The sequence below is a fragment of the Typopeltis vanoorti genome, chromosome 8, assembly GCF_054136105.1.
Source record: "Typopeltis vanoorti isolate ZY-2024b chromosome 8, IOZ_Tvanoo_1.0, whole genome shotgun sequence".
Taxonomy (NCBI): Eukaryota; Metazoa; Arthropoda; class Arachnida; order Uropygi; family Thelyphonidae; genus Typopeltis; species Typopeltis vanoorti.
Genome location: NC_143556.1, coordinates 1,511,607 through 1,533,633, shown reverse-complemented (window position 1 = coordinate 1,533,633; position 22,027 = coordinate 1,511,607). Strand labels below are relative to the sequence as shown.

The following is a 22,027-nucleotide window of genomic DNA, read 5'->3' as shown; positions in this document are numbered from 1 at the left end:
TTATTTTTTAAAGCTTTAAGTCTATCTTTGCAATGTCAAAGAGGCGAAACTGAAGTTTTAATGACGATCTCCAGAAAGGATTCAAATTTATTAAACTGGACAAGCTGTGTAGTGATGGAACAAAAGTGGTAAACCAACATTGTAATGTCCATTTTTCCGTTATTCACGGAGGCAGAAGCGACATCAACCAACATCTACGTAGACGGTAGCCAGAAACATAAGGACGCTGAAAAGATTCTGGCTTCAGTCAAAAACACCAGCTCGTTTATGGTGAGACGTGATGGTGATAGTGTAAACGATAAAATTGCAGCAAGTGAAGCACTTGGTGCTTATCATACTGTGCGTCACGGCCAAAGTTTTCGCGCAAATGACTGCTATGAAACAAAATTATAGACTTTATTTCCTTACCTGGTGAAATAACCGACCCACAGTGTGCTATGTTGAAGAATCGACAAATTTTCCTTACAAAACAAAATTGTTGTTTTGCCTGCAGATAACACGATCACCAGCTTTGGTGGTTGCAAAAGACTTGACAAAAATAATGTGTGCAAAAACTTGAAGCAGAACCGAAGAGGCAGATTATCGGTATTGGTCGTGGGACAAACATTATTCACAGTTGTTTCCAGTGTGCTGTCGACTGTTTACCAATTCATATTGAATGTGTTGCAGTGAAAGTACTTCAATATATACACAGTCAGAGTTGAAGAACTGAAAAATACGTTTGTGACTTTGCAGGAAACAATTATGCTAAATTGTCAGAACATGGAAATACAAGATTTTCGTCCTTGGATCCATCATTGACAGAATTTTAAGCATGTTTGATGGGCTTCGTTCTTATTTTCTTTCTCAAGAAAAATGCCCTGTTATGTTGCGAAAATTGTTTGAAGATCCCTGTTTGAAATTGTGGTCGTCATTTGTAAGAGATCAAGTGTCTACGTTCCAAACAAACATCAGCTTAATTGAAAAATAAATTTTTCAGCCACAGAAGTAGCATTGAACATTGGAAATCTTGTAAATAATTTAGAATCCAGAAAAAAGTGAAGTGTTTGTAAATACTGACGTCAAAAGCAATTGAAAATGTTAGTCGATTCAGGAGAAATTAATGAGGCTAAGTTTTTTGAGGTAGTTGAGAATTTCTATGAAACCAGCTTAGAATATGTCAACAAGTGGAAGTGCAGTTTAGGAAACACTGAGAAGTTCAAGTGGATGCTACTAAGGAAGACACCTGAATGGAAAGAAATACAAGAAAACCTGAACGAGGAATCATCACACACACAGAAACTCGTGAATTCGATCAGTGGGCCCTGATAAAATCCATAATTGTGAGGCGGTTGGATACATGAAGTAAAGAAAACATTCCTGTATGATGATAGATGGGTATAGATTTTTTTTTCTGAAATGAGTGTAAAAACGCCTAGACTTTCAAGACTTTTGTAATATTGTAGAGAGTTTATTCTTTGTCTTCCAGGAAGTACAGCCTGTTTATTAGAGAATATTTTCTTTTATGAACAGTAGTATATGGTCAAAGGAGAAATCTAGATTAAGTGCTGAGACAATGAGGGTTATGTTAGTTGCAAAACAAAATCGTCTCATGGAGTGTGTGAAGTTTTATGATAAGATGTTGAAAGCCCGAAATTTGATGCGTAAGATCGCTTCATCGGAGAAATATTCATGGTACGATCGTGGTGAACTACAGTGCCACTCTACATCTACATAAATTTCTGTATGCGTTCCGTCACTGAAGAATTATGGGAAGCTCAATATGTTTATGTAATAAAACTTTTTTATCGTCTTACTCTTTCATTAATACAGAACATTACATAATCCCTGTCACGTTTTTGCCATCCCAATGTCCCGTTTTTGTCTCAAGAAAATATGGTCAACCTAATTATATGGCATATTTCAATTCGTGGTAGAATTTTATTTGAAGTTAGCCTTTGTGACATGCAAAATTTCAAATGCAATCAAACAAACATTTATTTCATAGAATTGAAAAATTGGACAATAGTTTTTAGTTTGATACTGTGTTTCCTGTGCAACATATGGTTTTGCTTGTGTCTATATAGCATAGTTTCTGTGAGAGGGGACATGTGATTCATTAGTTAGTGCTGCTTTTATTCCAGCTGTCTCTAAATGCACTATTTGTTGAGAAATATATTACACCCTCTGCAAATGTCTCTGTACCTTATTCAGGGATACAATAAAACTACTGGCTTTCTTGCATCTGCAGTATAATGGCTGTTGGGGGAGGGCGTGTTGTTAACCGCGGGGAGCTAGTCACTATCACCTCGACGTGAACATGTTTAAACATTTTTCGTGTGAGAGGTATATGCAAAACTTTTTAATGTTTTTTTTCATAAAGTAAAATCAGGGGTCCGAGTTATACGTGCAGGCGAGTTATTTTCGAAGAATTATGGTAAGCGTTTCGCCGACAAGTTGACATCCTCCTGCTGCTTCCCCTGCTCAGCTGAGTTCGATGGTGAGTTACAATGCATAATATTGTTCTCACTACCTTCTTTTTTCAAACCAACATCACTAAAATCAATTAAATAATACAATAATCAATTTTACTTAGTAATATTATAAATTTATATATAAATAAATATTACAAATAAAATAAACTATTATTTATAAAATTATAATTATTTATAAAATATTATAAAGAAATGTATATATTATAAATTTATAAACGAAACAAATAAATTTAGATTAATTTTCTATTAAATTTTCCCCTATTAACAACTGCTCGCCACGTCAGAAACTGGATTGATAAGCTTTTGGCACATGCCGGCACGTCAGCAACTCGACTTGTAAATTTTTTCCACGCGCACATAAAAAGGTTCGCCACCACTGCTTTAGGGTGTGGTGACTGATAACTGGCTATTTTTGTCCCTGGTATTGATTAACAACTCAATGTCACAGAACTGCTAGCGCTCGTACCTATGAAGCGAACGACGAAAGGCACTGATATTCTTGAAATCACCAAGAAAACGCTCGAGCGTTTCGACCTCAGTTTAATCAACCTCGAGCGTGTGGTAACTGATGGTGCCCCTGCTATGGTGGGAAAGAACGAAGCTGCTACGGAAAGAACGGGAACTAGAAGGAAAATATTTCGCCCATTACCACTGTTTAATCTTCCAGAATTTGTGCGCGAAAACTGTTGGATTTGAGAATGTCATGAAAGTTATTGTGACTATCGTGAACATTATTAGGCAAGAGGATTGAATCATCGTTAAAAGTCTTTGACTTAAGGAGCTAAATACAACAATTCATGCAAACCAAGGGGAATCCGATTGCGTAAATTAACGATCTGAAGTGGATGACAGACTTTGCCTTTGTGACCAACATCTCATTGCATATGAATGACCTAAATACGCGGCTACAATCCAAAGATCAACTGGTGCACACTCTGTTTGATCACATCAAAGCTTTTGTGGCCAAGCTCAAACTTTGGGAGGCACAACTCGCAAAGAAAGATAACTCATTTTCAGCTTCTTGCTGAGTCCAACTGTTCGTCTCTTGATGAATACGCTACAAAAGTAGCCGTGTTGGGAAGTGAGTTCGCAGAGAGATTTAGTGATTTTCGTAACCAAGTCTTCTTTAAATTTATTTTCAATGCCATTTCAGGTGTCAATGCTGCCGAAATGCCAAGCTCAGTACAAATGGAGCTGGTTGAACTCCAAAACAACTCTTCTTTGAGATAAAAATTATTCAATGTGCCCTTGCTTACATTTTACAAAGACTACATTTCTGAGGACGCATTCCCTAATCTTCGCTGGCATGCTTTGAAGATGTGCGCTTTGTTAGGAAGCACATACTTATGTGAGCAGTTCTACAGAATGAAGCATGTGAAGTCCAAGACAAGAACTCAGATTACGGAACAACACCTCGAGAATACCCTGCGCATCGCGGCTTCCAACATTGATGCCAACATCGACAAGCTGGTCAAGGAAAAGCATTGCTAAGTTGCCCATTGACATTGTAAAAAATGAATGTTTTCTTCATTATATCAAAAATAAAAAAAAAATCAGCTAACGCCTTTTTTATTCCTGTATACGGGAGTAGGTTATCTTTTTTTAAGTACTGATTTATTTATCATGACCACGACTCCTACCTACGCTCTTAAAGCTGAGTTCGTTTATTTTTATAGGATTTTATGTAAATTATCAAATGCACAGCGTTCCTTGTGAATCCGGAACGCATCTTACAATTCTGAATACTGCCGTATAGCTTAGTGGCCCGCGGGCTTCATTGAAATTTTTAATGCGGCCCGCACAGTCTGAAAGGTACCTTTCCATAAAGATACCAGGAGTATACAAAGGCCCAGACAGGACGGGCTTGAGATATTTGCATGTCCGGACATATAAAAGACGAAGAAGAAAAAGGAAAGAAATAGAAAAAAAAAAAATCACGGATCAGAATTAGCTTTCCACAACAGAACACCAAGTAGATTGACAAGAAACAGAAATATCATATATTGATCATAACTGTTTTTTAAGAAAATTTAAAGAAGCCTCAAAAATGCTCTGCATCCACAATGCGAAAAAATGTAGGTTTAATCCTGCACGAAGTTTGGTCTCTATTCTTCAAAAGTCAAACCGCAGAAGTAGGATATGACACGCCTTATGCCACAGCGCATGACAGCAACTATTAGCATTATTCGAATGTTGTCATGTTATATTGTTTAGATTAACAAGCCTGTTTATTTGTGGGAAGTTTTCGGTATTGAGACCACATTATGATGTATATAAAGAGTTTAATAAAAATAAGCAATTAAAACCCAACAAGTTTCGTACGTCGTAAGACTTACAGTACACCATCAGTGGGTGATGGTACGTAGACGTTTACACAACAAAAGCCTATTAACAATTCTTCTTCTTCAACCTTTTGGTTCTGTCCACTGTTGGAATGAAGGTCTCCCTCATTATTTTCCAGACCACTCGGTTTTTTGCCTCTCCCATCCATCTCACTCCTGCAATTTGTTCCAGTTCATCCCTCCACCTTCTTCTCGGTCTTCCTCTTTTGTCTTGCTCCATCCATTGTTCTCCACTCTGTTGTTTTTCTAGTCCATCTCCCGTCACTGCATCTGGTAATATGGTTAGCCCATTTCCACTTAGCCTGTTTAAGGTATTTTACAATATCAATGACACCTGTTTGATATCTTATCCAGGTATTTGTCTTCCTATCTCTTAATGTTATTTTTAGCATACTTCTCTCCATGCGATGTTGTGTTGTTCTCAGCTTTTTGTTTAGGGCTTCTGTTAAAGTCCATGTTTCTCTTCCGTATGTTAGGACAGGAAGTATGCACTGGTCGAAAGTTTCCTTTTTAGACTCATAGGGATGTCACTTCTGAATATGTCTCTCATTTAATGTATAATTAATTGTTAACATAAACGAAAGATATATTAACAATTAATTACACATAATAGATGTTTTTTGCTATCTTCACAACTGTTAAATATAATCGACAAACCAGAACGCAAATGGCAAATTCGTTACTGTATGCGTCTTGGAACATTGCATTGGAACTTCGGAAGAACATAAATCAGGCCTGGCATTCCACACAACCACTACCAGAGTACTCAAGTACTCTGGCAGTGGTCTCAAGTACAACAAACAGACAGATCGTATATTGATCGTAGCTGTTTTACAAGAAAATTTAAAGTAGCCTCGCAAATGCTTAATATACAAGGCAATAAAAACCAAGGGGCTTCATTTTACATGAAGTACGGTCTGCTTTCATCAAAAATTTAACTGCCACGGACCTACCAGTAATACCAGAAGACGTGTTCCTCCGTGGCTCAGTCGTTATAGACGAAGCTCTTTGGTCGAAAAGACCTGCGTTCGATTCCCTCCGCAATGTGAGGAATTTTTATCTGGTCTCTTTCGACGAAAGGTGAGTTAGCCGGTGTTATACAGAGGTAGGATTTTTTTCGCCAGGGAACTCGGGTTTTTCGTCTTCCAGAAAAGGCAAACGGGCCCAGTGAACTGTAATGTGTGTGACACATTACAGCGAGGAACACCTAAGACAAAGCCATAGGCCTGATTCGTCAGCTATGCCGGTCCCGAACCGGATAAAATTAGGGGGGATTGAGATGGTGCCGTACTTCCCTGTAAAAAGGATCTCGCGGCCGTTGTATCATCACACGCTAGATAAATAAATTAATTATATTTAACAATTAAACTAAATGTTAGTAGGGCTTTGTTGTTTAAAACTTTTATGTACTACTATCCCTGATCATGTAAGTCTTACGACGTACGAAACTTGCCGGATTTGAATTGCTTATTTTACTCCTTAGTTATACAGAATTATAATGTGGTCTCAAATCCGAAAACTTCCCGCAGAACTGCCAAACTCTCTCAGGTTTGCAAACCTGTTAATTGTTTAGAAATATGTGGTCTCCATACCAGAATTAATTGAAGATTTGCCAAAGCACAGAACTATTCGTCGTCGTATTTTGTAACTGAACTGCCGATTTGTATAGTTTGTTCATTAATTTCTTGTATTTTTACCCTATACGCTAAATGAATAAATAAATACCTAATTCAGACGCGATATTATTAAAATGAAAAATATTTCTTTGACTTGTGTAATATGGAGATGTAAATGCTGCATTGTGAAGATATTTATAAAAAATATAAACAGAGCATTAATATTTTAGAAAAGTTTTACTTTCGTGTAATAAATTCATACAAAATATGTACAAGTGTGGTCTGAAAAGTTCCCGGCTTAACAATGAAAAAACGATTTTATAATTCAAACTTCTTTTTATTTTTCAACATAATCTCCCTTGGGACTAATACATTTCTTCCAGCGATGTACCAGCGCCATTATCCCGTCCCTGTAGTGGTTCTCAGTAAGATCTGCAAAACACCCCTGTCCAGCTGCAATCACCTCTTGATTCGAAGAAAAATGCTGACCAGCGAGGAAGTGTTTTAGTTTTGGGAAGTGACAAAAGTCAGAGGGATCCAAATCTGGGGAATAGGGTGGATGTTCCAACAATTCATAGTGCAGATCCCTTAATTTTCCCATTGCCAAAACACCTTTCTGGGCAGGTGCATTGTCCTGATGAGAGATGATTTTTTCTTCTGCACACTTGGTCTTTTCTCACGAATTTTTTCATCTAGTCTGGTTAAAAGATTGGAAGAATATTCCACGTTATTGTTTTATCCTTTTCAAGATAATTAATAAACAAAATGCCTTTAACATCCCAAAACACCGATACCATGAACTTTCCTGCTGATGGAACCGACTTTGTCTTCTTTGACGCTGAACAACTGGCTTCTGTCCACTGATTTGACTGCTGTTTGGATTCTGGTGTGTAACGGTGAATCCAAGTCTCATCCCTAGTAATAAATCGACGCACAAAATCAGTTTTCAGTTTTATTGTTGTTAAAACGCTCCAAGCACTTAAGAGATTTTCATGCGAGTGCTTTTTTGATCTCCTGTGAGCAAGTGCGGCACCCCTCTTGCGCAAAGCTTTTTCATTTGCAGTTTTTCATTTAAAATATATCCTCCACGTTCTTTTGAAATGCTGATAGTTTCAGCAATTTCACTCGCGGGCTACCCAATATCATATCGCGGACTTGATCAATGATTTCTGGTGTTGTTACACTTTTTTGGACGTCCTTCACGGATCATCCTCAAGGCTGGTACGGCAACGTTTAAACTCGACAGCCCATTTCTTAATTGTCGAAAACGAAGGAGAAGAGTGCCCATAAACTTTTGTGAACTTCGAATGAATTTCTTTTGGCGTTAAACCTTTTTTAAAAAGAATTTTATAACCACACGATACTCAATTTTATCCATTCCAAGGGACACACACAACACCTTTGCTTCAGACAGCTGTATGAAACAAACTACTTGATAGAATGACTTGCAATTTCATGGAAGCTTACGCCAGATGCACCAACTTGGAAAAAAAAAATCTTGCCATCTATGATCGAGGCCGATAACTTTTTAGACCACCTTAGCATTTCTGAATCTTTGTTGTAAATAGAAAATGTATTTTCTATTAATAACAAAAATACTGTATTATATAAATATAAGATGATGATGATGATGATAAAGTTTGCCATTTGTCCAAAAAAAAAAAATATATATATATTATTTTGTATATCTTGGGACTTCCAGAAATGATTCGTGATGCCGGACATCTTGACAGGACGCCATCTTCGACTTCAAGCGCCTTGAAATTGTTGCTCAGCTCACCGGTTCTTCTTTTCTTTTCATTTATTTTAAATGTGCTTTCCATGCTGTGTTACTTTTTCTAGTATTGTGCAAGTACCTAACCAAACAGGGACCGCTTATTTCTTTCTTTTCAAACATTTTGTTGCGATCCTTAGCAGTGGCGGCTCGTAAGAATTTGTAGTAGTGGGGCTGTAGCAAAAAAAAAAAAATAAATAAATAAAATAAATAAATAAATAAAATAAAATAAAATAAATAAATAAATAAAATTAAAATAAAATAATAACAATAATACGAATTAAAATATATATATCATTAACCACGCTACCGGCCAAGACGTCTATAGACGTTCACGATATCATGGATGCGAAGTGCTTATTAAAATTATAATGCCATTGTTACAACAATGAAATATATGATGGATACGAAGCATATGCGGATGCGTATTTGATCCATAACGGCCGGTAAGGTGGTTAATAAAACTAAAATATAACAGAATTATCCTCTTGTTCATTTCTACAAAGATATAAATTAAATGCTATGAATTAAACAGAAAAAAGAAAAACCGCAAATTATTTACCTACGATAACGACGTTAATTTGTGTTGTTTGTGCTAATAGCCCAAACTGCGTAAATCGCGCGTTATCCCCCAGAAGGTAGTGGTTTGGTGCGGTCTGCATTGAATGCAGCTCCAGCGTTGAGTATACTAGCCAGGCCAGTACTGATACTGGCCGTAGCCCGCACAGCACATTGGCTATTGAAAAATACAACTGTTGCAACAAAATGAATTATATAAAACACTATCGAGTGGTATTGTATTACAAACAAGAAAATAACGGTTTTTAGATAATTATATAAAAATTTAAGGAAGGCAATAATAAAACAGGGACTTTCCTTTTGAACTGGAGGAGCCTTTATGGACGAGCAGCCACTGATCCTTAGGGAGTTCTGCATTTCCTTTACTCCAGCTGCTCTCACCCTTCTAAGATTACGATCTTAGAGGTGGGGCATTTTTCATTCTCCTCTTGACTCATCGCTTTCTTTTCATAGTGGCGGCCGACTGAATATTTACAGCGTCAACTTTCTTTTCTAATAATTTTTGATAGCCTCGAACTTAAGCCGTAATACCAAAAAGTCGTTGTAATCCCGGAGTACTCAAAAATAACTCCAAATAGACAGAAACCTGTCTACTTTTTTAATCTATCAAGAAATTCATCGCAATTGGTGGCCACTCGTCATCTGTGATTTTTTTTTTCTTTTCCTTTTTAATTTTTTTTTTCTTTTATATGAACTCCACAAAGGGCATGATGCAAAACCTCTGTTACACATTAATAGTGTTCGTTGAAAAAAAAAAAAAAAAGAAGGAAAGAAAGAATGCTTCGATAAACAGATGGAATAAATGAGGACGATGACAAGCTGAACTGAGAAGGAATGTTGACCAGCAGAGGCTGGCATTTTTACAGGCTTTTCATAGAAACAGATTTATTTCACGTGCTTCATCTTCCTGATTAAGTCAGTCCTTTTATAAATGTTCTAGAATTACTTGAATAATTATGAATACCCGGAACACTGCACAACTAGGTTCAGAACAACAACAGGATCGCAATGGACATTTCCATGAATGTGAAGATGAAAAATGCATTTCCTAAAGAAGTTCTGTCCTGTTCGCTAATTCTTCACACAAGCACGTGCAGTGCGGCGATGGTCCCGATGGCTGCTATCACTGTACCACATAAATACACCGTACTTAATTAAACGGGGGTTTAATACTTCTTCCATTTGAGGGCACAGTAGAAACCCCTGGACGCTACAGGGCTGAGCCTTATGGTAATGCAGCATAAGGTGGCCTTCGACCATCTTGCTGATCACTTCTCTGAGACTATTCGGAAACGAGTCTTAGTATAGCAGCTTACATAAAACACTGTCGAGGCCATGCATGCAATGAAGTCTGGGTACTCCAAGTGTGTGATTTATGTTCGAATCCTTCACCTCTTCTGTATGTCCCTGCTCTATAAATTTGGAAATTCAGCATCCACGAGATACACCGTAATACAAGGCTTGACAAATTGTGCAAAATCCTATTTGCCACTCAAAAAAAAAAAAAAAAAATGTATGTACTCGTCCAAGATCCTCCTTTTTTTAAAAGGATACATCCCAGTAATTCAACAGAAGTTCCATAAACTATCGGCGATGCTGCATCTTTGTATTTTCAAATTGAAAAATATTTTAGAAAGCTATTTTTTATTGAATAAAAAAATATTATACTTTGTCAAGTTTGCAGCTATTCTCCACGGGCGAGTGTAGTTCTCGAACCATATATATATATATATATATATATATATATGACAGAATGATCATTGACTCGGTTAACATACATAGTTTTATGAAAAATATTGAATGACTAGAACCGAGATTTAATTAAAAAGGTTTTAATATAAACACACTACTAGTTTCGGCCTGTAACAGCCTTCTTCAGGTGACATTATAAAAGAAAAAACACTAAACATTGAGGGTTAAAAGACTGTGAACATCATAGACAGTCTTTATACATAATTAGCATTAAAACGTTGTAGTTGTATTTGAAGCTGTTCTTTCATTTGTTGCATTGTTGGGAGAGTGCGTGCTTGCTGCATCACGTGAACGCCAGTACATGATTACAGCTAAATGACTATCCGGGAGGTTGTAGCTTAAGTTGTTATTTAGATGAACAGGATTGAAGATGATTTCTCTAGATTCCACAATTTTTCTCTCTATTTCGTCAGTGCAACGGAAGATGTTAGTAGATTTTTCCCAGCAGACTTTGTGACTTTGGTTATCATCATTAGGATTAGCCGAGAAAAGGATATGACTTGATAATGCACTCGCTCGCTGTCTCTTGTAAGTAATGTCTCTCATGTGTTCTTCCATACGCATTTCGACAGATTTGTCGGTCTGCCCGAAATAAGGAATATCGCAGTCACATAATATCTTATATACGCCAGGGTATTTGAGCTGATGATGACAAGATTTTGGGTGGCTAATTAAGGAACGGATCTTTGGAAGTGGAGTGAACAAGGTTCTGATATTGTATTTTCTTAGAACTTTTGCTAATTTGTGTGAAACAGTACTTATGTAAGGAATAGATATATTGCCTTTGAATCATTTGTTTCTTCTGAGTGATGTCTAGGAGGATTAAGAAAGAATTTGTCAATGATTTTCTTGGAATATCCATTAACTTTGAAAGAAGTTTTCAGATGGTTTATTTCTGTAAGAAGTTCATTTGGGTCATCAGGAAGAGACCGGGCTCTATGTACCAAGGTGGAAATTATTCCAAGCTTATGAGGAGGGAAATGATGAGACTGACTGTGCAGATATCTGTTGGTATGTGTGGGCTTTCTATATATCGATATTTTTAGTTTACCAGAAGAGCGAGTCAGTTTGACATCAAGAAAAGGCAAGGAATTATCCGTTTCAAGCTCAGCAGTAAAGTTAATACTTTGATGTCGGCTATTGAGATGTTCGAGGAAAACCATAATGGATTCATGTCCATGGCTCCAAACAATGAAGACATCATCCACATAACGTTTCCAAACTTTAGGTGTTAAAAATAACAACTTAAGCTACAGCCTCCCAGATAGTCATTCATATTTATATACAGGGTGTTCGGGATAAATTTGACAGTTTCGTAAGGAAAAAGAAAATCTTCTTTGTATCTATTAAATTTAATGAATTGACAAAAAAACATTACAGGCAGAGTTAATTACAATACTATCAACAAGATTTACTCAAAATAACCACCATTAGCATCGATCACAGCTTCAATTCTGCTTCGGAACCTCGAACAAGCTGATGCTACAGTCTCCCTGGGAAGGGCCGCAAAAACTGTTTTAATTTTATCCATTAACTGGGCTTTTGTATTACTGGAAGTGCGATTGGTGTCTTTTTCAACTGCGCCCCATACAAAATAATCCATGGGGTTAAGGTCTGGGGAGTTTGGAGGCCAAACATTTGGACTGGTGAAGTCGTAGAAATTTTCAGACAACCATTTTTGACTTTTCCCAGAGGTGTGGCAAGGGGCCGAATCCTGCTGCCATACATACGGCCTACCATTGGCTACCCTTGTTATCCAGGGCTTGACTACAGTTAGCAACTCCACGAACAAAGCCCGAATTCCAATGCCAGGGTTCTTCAACACCTGTTCCTGCAGATTTGCGAGGAATTCTGCTGTACGAACGCAATCAGATCGTCTGCTAGGGATCTTTCTTCTTGTTACATCCTCGTAGTCACCATTGCAAGTCTCTAGTTCATGCCTGATTGTTTTTACTGTATTCAGGGAGCATTGGGCAGCAGTCGTAATATCCTTATTTTGATGGCGGGCACGAATCATCATGATACAAGTTATTCTCTTCCATGATTCAGGTGGGTTCCAGCTATCCATCCTTTCTGACATCTTGTATATGAATGAAGAAGGATCCAAACTTTTAAATGAAGAGAAGTGTGTGTTAATACATGTAACTTACGGAAAAATATAATTAATTATAAATATGTCAAATTTATCCCGAACACCCTGTATATATATATATATAAATCTTTTACAGCACTTTACCAAAATCTTGTCTGTTATTATTTCTTACTGAAACTTACTCTTAGTCTCATCACATATAGTTCACCTCAAAAAATATCCCAACTTTTACATCCCAGCCACCGAATTAGAACCTTTTATTTAATACCGCTTTAGATCTTCTTTCTCCCGAGTTGCAGCGCATATGCAGTTTGAAATTTTAGGGAAGAGGCCTTTGATCTCGGATTTGTTTTTCTAACATGTCCCATCTAACACGGACCCACTGAGGATGTCCCATACATTCTCAGTGAGTTCAGATCCGCCCCACAATTCTTGTGCAATGGACAGTAACATTGTCTTCCACGAAACAACAGTCACGTGCTCGATAAGTCAACATTGCAGGATGGACTTGATTGGCAACAATGTTCCGATATTCCTTGGAGGACGCCCGAACTTCCAGCAATATCGAGGATCCGTTCTATACCAGTAGAACATGGCACCGCCTCGAGAACCTTGAGTTGTGTTTACAAGGCAACCTGGGTTCATTTCTTCATGGATCACCTGGCAAACTCTCTACCTACCGTCGGTAGAGAACAAGATATACTGTGACTTGTCGGACTACGTGACTTTTTTCTAGTGTGCAGTTACGGTGTTCCTGGAGCAACTGTAGATAAACTTTCGAACTTTCCATTCTTAGCAAAAATCAGTGGTTTCTGATTCCCAATACCGATCTTCTTCAAATCCCTGTGCATAATTGGCTGATATATGGATCGGGAACAGCCTTCATTAAATGTTTGGGTTAATTGCTGCACACAGGAAGTTCTGTTTGTCAGCATTCTCAGACAACGGCGATCTCGTTCCTGACCGAATGTCTTAGGACTAGGGACTACAGTTACTCCTCTTAGACAAGCAACGTAGGTTATTTTGCCACTGATTAAACACCAGAATATCTCATCTTTTGAGAAAGTGGTCTGCTCTCCTGTTTAAAATCTTAGCTCCAGCCAGTAGGGCACCACAATAAGTCTTTTATCGAACTCCATAATCTACTTCGTTTTTCCCATTGTGATTAAAACTATTGACGATTATTTACCAACAGCAGTATTAAATAGTTGTCTAGAACGCATGGTGACATGACACATGATCACGTATTTTGCATATGCCCTGGGTAAGTGACGTTCATGTACATCTTCTGCATAAACGTTTCTAGTTCAGTAGCTGGTATTGTGCATATTCTGCATAATTCCTTTCTTCAGAAAGGCAGGATGTTCAGATTCGATATTCCATCTGGGAATTGATTACTAAATCTTAAATTCCCTTTATATGATCTTCTATGGCTGAAGGTTTCCATACCTCACCATGTTACTTTCATTTTTGCTCTTAATTCCATCATCATAGTGACTGACCTCTTTGATTATTAATCTGTGAAGATCGAGTTTCTGTAGTCCAAGTGTTAATTTCATAGACCAAGCCAGAAAGGAAGGAGGCCAACCGTTTTGCTGAATGTCGTGATCTGACAGAAAATTATTTAACTACCAACCAAATAATGAATAATCCTCATCACTCTCTCCCAAAACTTCTGGATCTTTTCTTAACAGATCTCCTCTTAGCAACTCCAATAATCGCCATGTTGGCGTGTCCTTTCTAGAGATCGACCATCCAATGGCCAGTCTCGTCCTCGTGTCTTTTCTCACTACAACACCAAGTGAGATGACCATCGGTGTCTTTACGCCTCTTTCCCATGGTCTGATTACTGTTTCTCCCGCTCTCTCGATCCCAATACCTCATTCAAAAATTTTCCAATTTCTCACTCTGCCTACACTACAACGAAACAAGCATAAAAAGATCACCAAAAGTAGACTACAGAAGGGGAAAATGCAATAGGATTGTTTCCGTCTCTAACAGAATCATGCCTTCTGGTCCCATGCTAAGGCTGTTGGCATGACTTCTCTCTCCCTCTTTGTTTCCACTTGTCACATCTTCATAGTATTACAGTAACATCATCCAAAGACAGCCGATTTCTTGGCATGAGTGTTTTCCTTCAACTGGTATAGACAATAGAGGTAAATAACCTTCTACAATACCACGACCTGCTCACAGCATGTTTCCTTTGTTCTTTTGCTACAAGACAGAATAATTCTAATCTAGATATTAACGTTTCTCGTCTTGGTGATATCCCCCCAGTTGTATCTTGTAGTACAGAATTAATACCCATCGTGTATAGCTTACATAAGCTGTTACATATACCGCTTACTTCTATTCATCAGAATAGAATAATACTTTTTCCACCCTCTCCCTACAAACGTGAGGAAAAAGACAGCCGTCAAAGTATCATTCCATTCGAAAGTGATTGATGTCATTAGTAACGAACTTCACTAATTAATCACTGATGAATTAGTGAGTCTCTAATACGGTGTTTACCACTCATGTTTCGCAGCAGATCGCCATGGAAATGTATCTGGAGACTTAATAAATATTTTTAAAGTTTAACCCTTTATCCAGTCCGCACGGTTAGCCTAGTGGCTATGCGCTTCGCAACCATATGCCTGGGGAAGGAGTGTCCTAGGTTCGATTCCCGTCGGTGACGTGAGGAGCTGAAGGATCTTCCTCAGCCATAGCCAAGTTAGCCAGTCTTGGGCGTGGACAGCAGGGTTTTTTTCCCGTTTATTCTGGGGTTTTTAATCCCGCAAAGCAGGTAAACTGGCCTTGAGAACTCAACACTACAGGCCATAGGATACACCGGGGCATAAGGCTGACCACCTTATCCTGTAAATGGAGTGAGGTCCAATGATCAATGAACCCTCGACACCGCAAGGTAAAAGAAGGTATAAGGAAGATGATGATGATGATGAACCCTTTATCCAAGTGCATGCAAATAAAGTTTGAAGTATGAAGTATGAAGTATGCGCCTGAAGTATTTTCAGGACTGAGGCAACTCGTAGCAAAGGTGGATCAAGGTCTCATTACTCCTTGTCTCAGTATCTCCTATAATGCAAAGTATTATACATGGAGATGTGCTTTGCATTATGGGAGATACTGAGACAAGGAATGATGAGAACTTGATCCACCTTTGCTACGAGTTGCCTCAGTCCTGAAGATACTTCAGGCGCAAACTTTGTTTGCATACACTTGGATAAAGGATTAAACTAAATTTATTATAGTCTAATCAAGTGGAAAATAAACTTCCAATATCTGGAGATGTGGTCATTCGATGTCTAAAGCATTTAATCGAGTCTAGCATAGAGAACATCTTAGTAAACTGCACTAATGGTGTGTCTTTTGCCATTTATGATTCTCAAATCTCAGTCTAGGGATCCTCCACATGAAGTTTCCGTAGTAATGTCAATGTGAAATGGACATGCAGAGGAACAACAGCAGCACAATCTGGATTTAGTGGGAGTCATAAATTCACAGAGAGACCATCGAGTGCTGAAGTGAATAGCGCAAAGAAATTGCCTGTCTTCGATTGAAACTACAGAATTCTGAAATGCCTCTCCAAGCAACGGCAGCACCAGAACTGTTCGTGTAGAGCTGGAGAAAATGGGTTTCCATGGCTGCACACAAACATAACATCTGCAAGGGCAGACGCCAAATGTTGGATGGAATAAGATTGTTTTCATTGGTCAGCAGACAAATGCGTTCTCTGAAATACTGAATTGCACTTCACCAGTTGGCAGTCCAACAGACTCGGTTTAGCAGATTCCAGGAAACGCTACTTGCACGAATGTGTTCTATCAACTGTATAGTTTGATGTTGGACTGTTTTATATGGTTTGAGATGGGCCTCGTATTCCAGTGACAGGTAATCTTAATGCTGCCTATATAATGACATTCTAGACAATTCTGTGCTTCTAACTTTATGGCAACTGTTCGGTAAAGGTCCTTCCCGGTATCAACAAACTTTGTGTGTGCAGGAATGACTACAGTCCTGATATCGATCCCATCGAATGGCTATGGGATGAATTAGAAGATCGATTGCGAGGCAGGCTGATCTGCCTAAAATCACTGACTGACCTCATTACTCTCTTCGGGAAGAATGTAAGGGGATTACTGCACCAATGTACCAAAATCTAGTGGATTGGTTTAGTTTATCGAGATTTTATGGCCAAAGCAACTCGGACTATGAGGCCAGCATATTATGTATGTTAATTGCATGTGTTATAATGACCAGTTTGCCTGCTTTGTGGGATGAAAAACCAGGAGAAAATCTACCACCACTTATGTGACTGGCTAACTCACCTTCATTTGAAAAGCCTTGATAAAAGTTCTTCGCATCTTAAACGAAATCTAGTGGAAAACCTTCCCAGGAGATCAAAGCAAAGGACGGAATTCAGGTAGAGACAATGTCGATGCGTATTTAATAATCGTCGTGCTTACATGGCAAGTCAGATGTGTGAACGCTTCCAGATATGTTGCTGAAAATGTAAAGATCTGAGTCAGTAAGATTGAATTTGTGCAGCTCCGTTGGCAGGATACTGGATGATAGTAAGCATGGCTGTCAAGATGATGATGCAGTGACATCAGCGAGCGATAATTTCCTGTAACTGGTGGGAAGTTAAGGGTCAGGTGATGTCAGTTGGAAAGTAGGTGTGGGCAGTTCCGAATTTTGGTTGGTGGATATTTGAATGCTTTGCGAGCATGCAAGGTCTGGAAAGGTTTTGTGAATGTTTCAATTGCTAATACGATTTATTTTTTTCCCCCCACACAAATGCACTGGGGCTTTCCACTTGAATTCTTAGAATATCTGATGATTCTCATTCCTGCTTAGTTTCATTTATGGAAGAGAAGATGTATTTATTTGTGTGTATAGCGTTTACATTTCCAGCTCTGGAAAGCATTTCGATAAAATTTAGATATTTGGAAAGGTATTGACAAGCTAGAAATTCTGAGGATCGTGGATTGCAGGTGAAAAGTATGTCGTAGCTTTTTTTTAAAGGATATATTACAGAGTAGGTGAATATGAGTGCGTGTGTCACATGCAGTCTTGAGGAAGATTATTCTGAAGAATGTTCTTTTGGTTGCACAACAGACTAGTTCCAGACCAGACTTGCGGTTGTTTGCAAAGCAACATTTTTAGTTTGCCTTATTCCTTGTAAAACTGCTGAATTTAATATGTGGAATAAATCTTCAAGGGGAGTAAGTTCTGAGAATGCTGCTATCTGGTTCACGCCTATCACTCTTTCCCTGAGTGATGTGACGTTCGCCGTATATTTTCCGATTTCACAAGCACTTTTCTGAAGCGACTGCGTAGGTCTGTCCTGTGCAGCATGTTTCCCTTTGGGGTGGTGCTTCAGTTGACCCTAGACACACTCCTTCACTTGACCATTTGCTTGGCTCTGGTTTTACATAAGTCATATCTTTTTTAATGGTTTTAGCAGATTAGTGTTCTGTGTATATTTTGTGATGCAGAACGAGTGTTTCTTTCTCGTTTCGGTTGACTCCATCGATGTATTTATCAGCGTATGCCGATGAAGATCTAAATCCACGGTAGAAAATTACTCGGTCATTTTCAATTAAAATTAAATGAATCCTAAAATGCCTATTATTTGGCAACTGAGAGAATGCAAGAAAAGCTAAACAAGTTTATTTCCCTAATTAGGGAGTAGGAAGAACCATTTTAAGGTTTCTTACAAGAATTCCCTGGGAATGTAAGAAGAAATTTTCTAATTTGAGATTTTTTTTTTATTTAGATAATTTCATGAAAGAAAACCAGTGATATTGTCAAGCTCAAGTAATATCTTATTCCCTTCTGGTTTAGAAGGGAATAGGATTTCATTTCCCTAGAAACAGGAAAATGAAAAAATAACCAATGCAAAATAATCAAGTAATTAGTGTTTTTTATTTGCATGTACATATCTTTTATATATTGTTCTTACCAATATTTTTGTGCACTGCAGTGTTATATATTGTGTATTGAGCTCTGAGGTACGGTATACCGGTGGTGGATCTCAGTACTTGGTCCTCTGTTTAATTTATACATTAATGATATAGGAAATAATTTTATGGGAAGGATTCAGTTGCTTGCTGATGATGCAAAAACTCGGAATAGCCATAGTCAATGAAGGTGATTGTGGACAGGGAACTAAAGTTTAGAGAGCATGTTACAAAGGTGGCAAAAACACCACATCAATTACATGGTTGTTGAAGAACACATTGACAGGGATACAGAATTACTGTTCCGCTATTAAGGCCATATCTGGACAGTGGCATTCTGCGGGAATGAAGAAGTGGTGGAGAGGATTCAGAGGTAAGTGTAGCAGATTTGTGGACTCCAAAAACTAGCTGATAGGCATCAGAGATATGATAGAAGCACATACGTTATTAAAAGAGAGTTTATAGGATCGACACGACTTTTTTCAGTACAGAGGAAGAGGAGTGAGAAGAAGGGTTCGCCCCTAGAAACTTGAAAAGACTGGTTAACAACAAGAGTGTAAGGACTAGATTTTTTGCTTGAAGGGTAGTGAATGGGTGGATGTGTTGCCAGGGGTAGCTGTGAGTGCTTCGTCTGTGAATAAATTTAAGAAGTATGATAGGTATTGTGTGAATAATAGCTAGTGTGTCAATATAGGGTTTCCTATGATGAGTCTTCTGACTCCATGGAGACACCAGCATAATCTTTGTGTTGTTTATGCTGTAACTACTGTTTCCTGATCACTTTCTACCCCCCCCCCCCCATTCCAAATATAACATATTATAGTTATTATGTAAAAGTATTTCACCTGTTCTTGTCTTATTTCAGCAATATCAAATTATGTCGCTTGTAACATTTCTGTAATTCTAGTATCTGATTTTTTACTGTTTTGCCCTGGTTTCCTGATAAGGAGCCTCCTTTCACTTGGTCATATTTCAGATGTCATGATCATGCCCACATTTGGTTTTGTAAACATAATTTTCATATAAGGTGGCCTTTATGCTTAAATATATATTCTTGACTTATTTAAGTTAAGGGATATTACATCCCATATTGTTTCTTAGCCAAATAAGAAACTCAAAGGTTGAAACCGGTCTGGGTAGTGACATTCTCTCATAATGTAGAACAGTAACACAGCTCCTAGGAGCTATATTACTGTTCTACATTATGTTCACATTATGGGTAAATACCAAGAATAGTGATCGGAGCTTGCTATGAGTTGCCTCAGCTTGCACTATCCAGGAATTTGCTTACGCTTGGAATCGCCGAACTTTATATGGTTTCTATATTAGGCATGAAACTCTTTGAGTTTCTTATTCGGCTAAGAAACAATATGGGATGTAATATCCTTTAACTTAAATTAGTTCATGTCGCCGAATTGAAGCCTTTGTTTCTTCATATAATTAGTAATTTATTAGGACACCTTCTTGGCACTGCTCATAGAAGGGATGTAAGTTCTGTTCGCTACAAACTTGGTATTAAGAGGCATAAGGATTTTTTTTTTTAAATTGTATAAATGCTAAATAAATAATGTAAATTAATTTGAATCTAGTATATATAGTTTTGCGATTAGGGAGTAGTGATGATTTTATGCTAAAATTATTGATCTAAGTGTGATTTAGTGACACCGAGTGAGTTTTGATTGATTGAGTTAGTGATTTACTGAAACTTTGATGAAAATAGTGTATATTCGTGTCTCAGGATTACGGATTATTCTCAAAGTACTGGAACCTTATTACAAAAAGGACCAGGAGCGTTTCTGAGTGACAGAACTCAGAAAAACTTATTTAGGTAAGTAGCAGCCAATTCTCTATTTAACTTAGCAATAACAAGACCATGGAAAAGCCCCTAACATTCGAAGAAGTTTACAGAGAGTTCCTAAGATTAGGAAAACTCTTAAACGATAACTGGCCAGGGAAGGTAAAACTGTACGACACATTCGCCCCCCCCCCCGAAGCTGCCACAGACGACCAAAACAACGAAGATGACACACACCCTCAACAAGACTTAGTATTCTTGCCACAATCAGAAGAACAAGCAACACAAAGCAACGCCTACCAAACAGCAGAATCACACACAGACTTCCAGAAAGTACAAAAGAAAAGAAAAATATCTAACACGACGGAAATACCCAAAACAAGAGAAACAGAAACAGACAAAGGAAAGAATACCCCCAGTCATCCTAAGTCATCCTGGATGACTGGGGGTATTCGATGTCCAAAGAACACTGGACATCGATCGCCACCGCTCTGAAAACAACAGGAATCACCTTCACAAAGGCAACAAACACAGAAGGAATACGCATTCAACCTAAGACATCGACAGACTACAGAAACATAACAAAATTCTTGGATAACAGCAACCTACCATATCACACATTCCAACTCAACAGCGATAAACATCTGAAAGTAGTACTAAGAGGAATCACAGAAACAATATCAACAGAAGTCATCACAGACCTACATAACAAAGGATTTAACCCCATTAAAGTAAGCCGAATGCACAGAGCTGACAAGACTCCCTACCCCTTGATCCTAGTCGAAATCTCAAATGACCAGAAAAATATATACGACCTCCAAACCATCTGCGACCTAATTATAAAAGTAGAATCTCTGAGACGCAAATCCACAACACAATGTCACAGATGTCAGAAGTTCGGTCACGCACAGCAATGCTGCAAAGCAGAATTCCGATGCGTGAAATGCGGAGGAAAACATGCCACACCAGAATGCAAGAAACCACGCACCCAGCCGCGAAATGTGCTAACTGCAGGGGCCCACACCCCGCCAACTACAGAGTGTGTACAGCACATCCTCAAAACCAGAAGATACAACCCCAAAACAGCACACCCACCCAACAAATCACAGCCTCCACAATAAATGGAAGATCATATGCAGATGCAAGACCAACCCAACAACAAGACTCCAAACCCAAAACAAACCACCAACAGCAAACCAGCAAGACCAATCTTCTCAACATAACAAGCTGTATAGGAGAGATGCTTGCAGAACTCCGACAAACTGACCCAACACAAGAGGCCAAGGACATCATTCTAAAACACACTCTCTGCAATCCTCAATGGATAAAAGCAAAATAAAACCTCTCTCTCTACATATCAGCTGGAATGCTAACGGACTACCCAACAAAGCAATAGAACTACAAGAATTCGCGGCAGAAACCCAAGCAGACATAATCTTAGTAAATGAAACGCACTTGCGTCCATCTGACAAGACAAGAATCAACAACTACACCACAGATAGAACCTATGCAAGAGGAGGAACTGCCATCTTCATTAAAAGAAGTATAAAACACAACGCAATCGCCACACCTCAAACAGAACACATGGAAACAACAGTAATTGAAATACACATGGAGAACACAAGCAGTATCAT

At 38.2% G+C, this 22,027-nt stretch overlaps 1 protein-coding gene across 2 annotated transcripts in view; it reads right to left on the bottom strand.

Annotated features, from left to right (window-relative positions):
- Nucleotides 1-6,722: 6,722 nt before the first annotated feature.
- Nucleotides 6,723-22,027, bottom strand: part of Ntmt (N-terminal methyltransferase) — a 106,267-nt gene continuing 90,962 nt past the window's right edge. For both annotated transcript variants that reach the window (XM_090396501.1, XM_090396500.1), the window contains exon 4: nucleotides 6,723-8,380. In XM_090396501.1, the coding sequence (XP_090252627.1) occupies nucleotides 8,308-8,380 (73 nt within the window). In that variant the 3' untranslated portion in view covers nucleotides 6,723-8,307. The remainder of the gene's footprint in view (nucleotides 8,381-22,027) is intronic.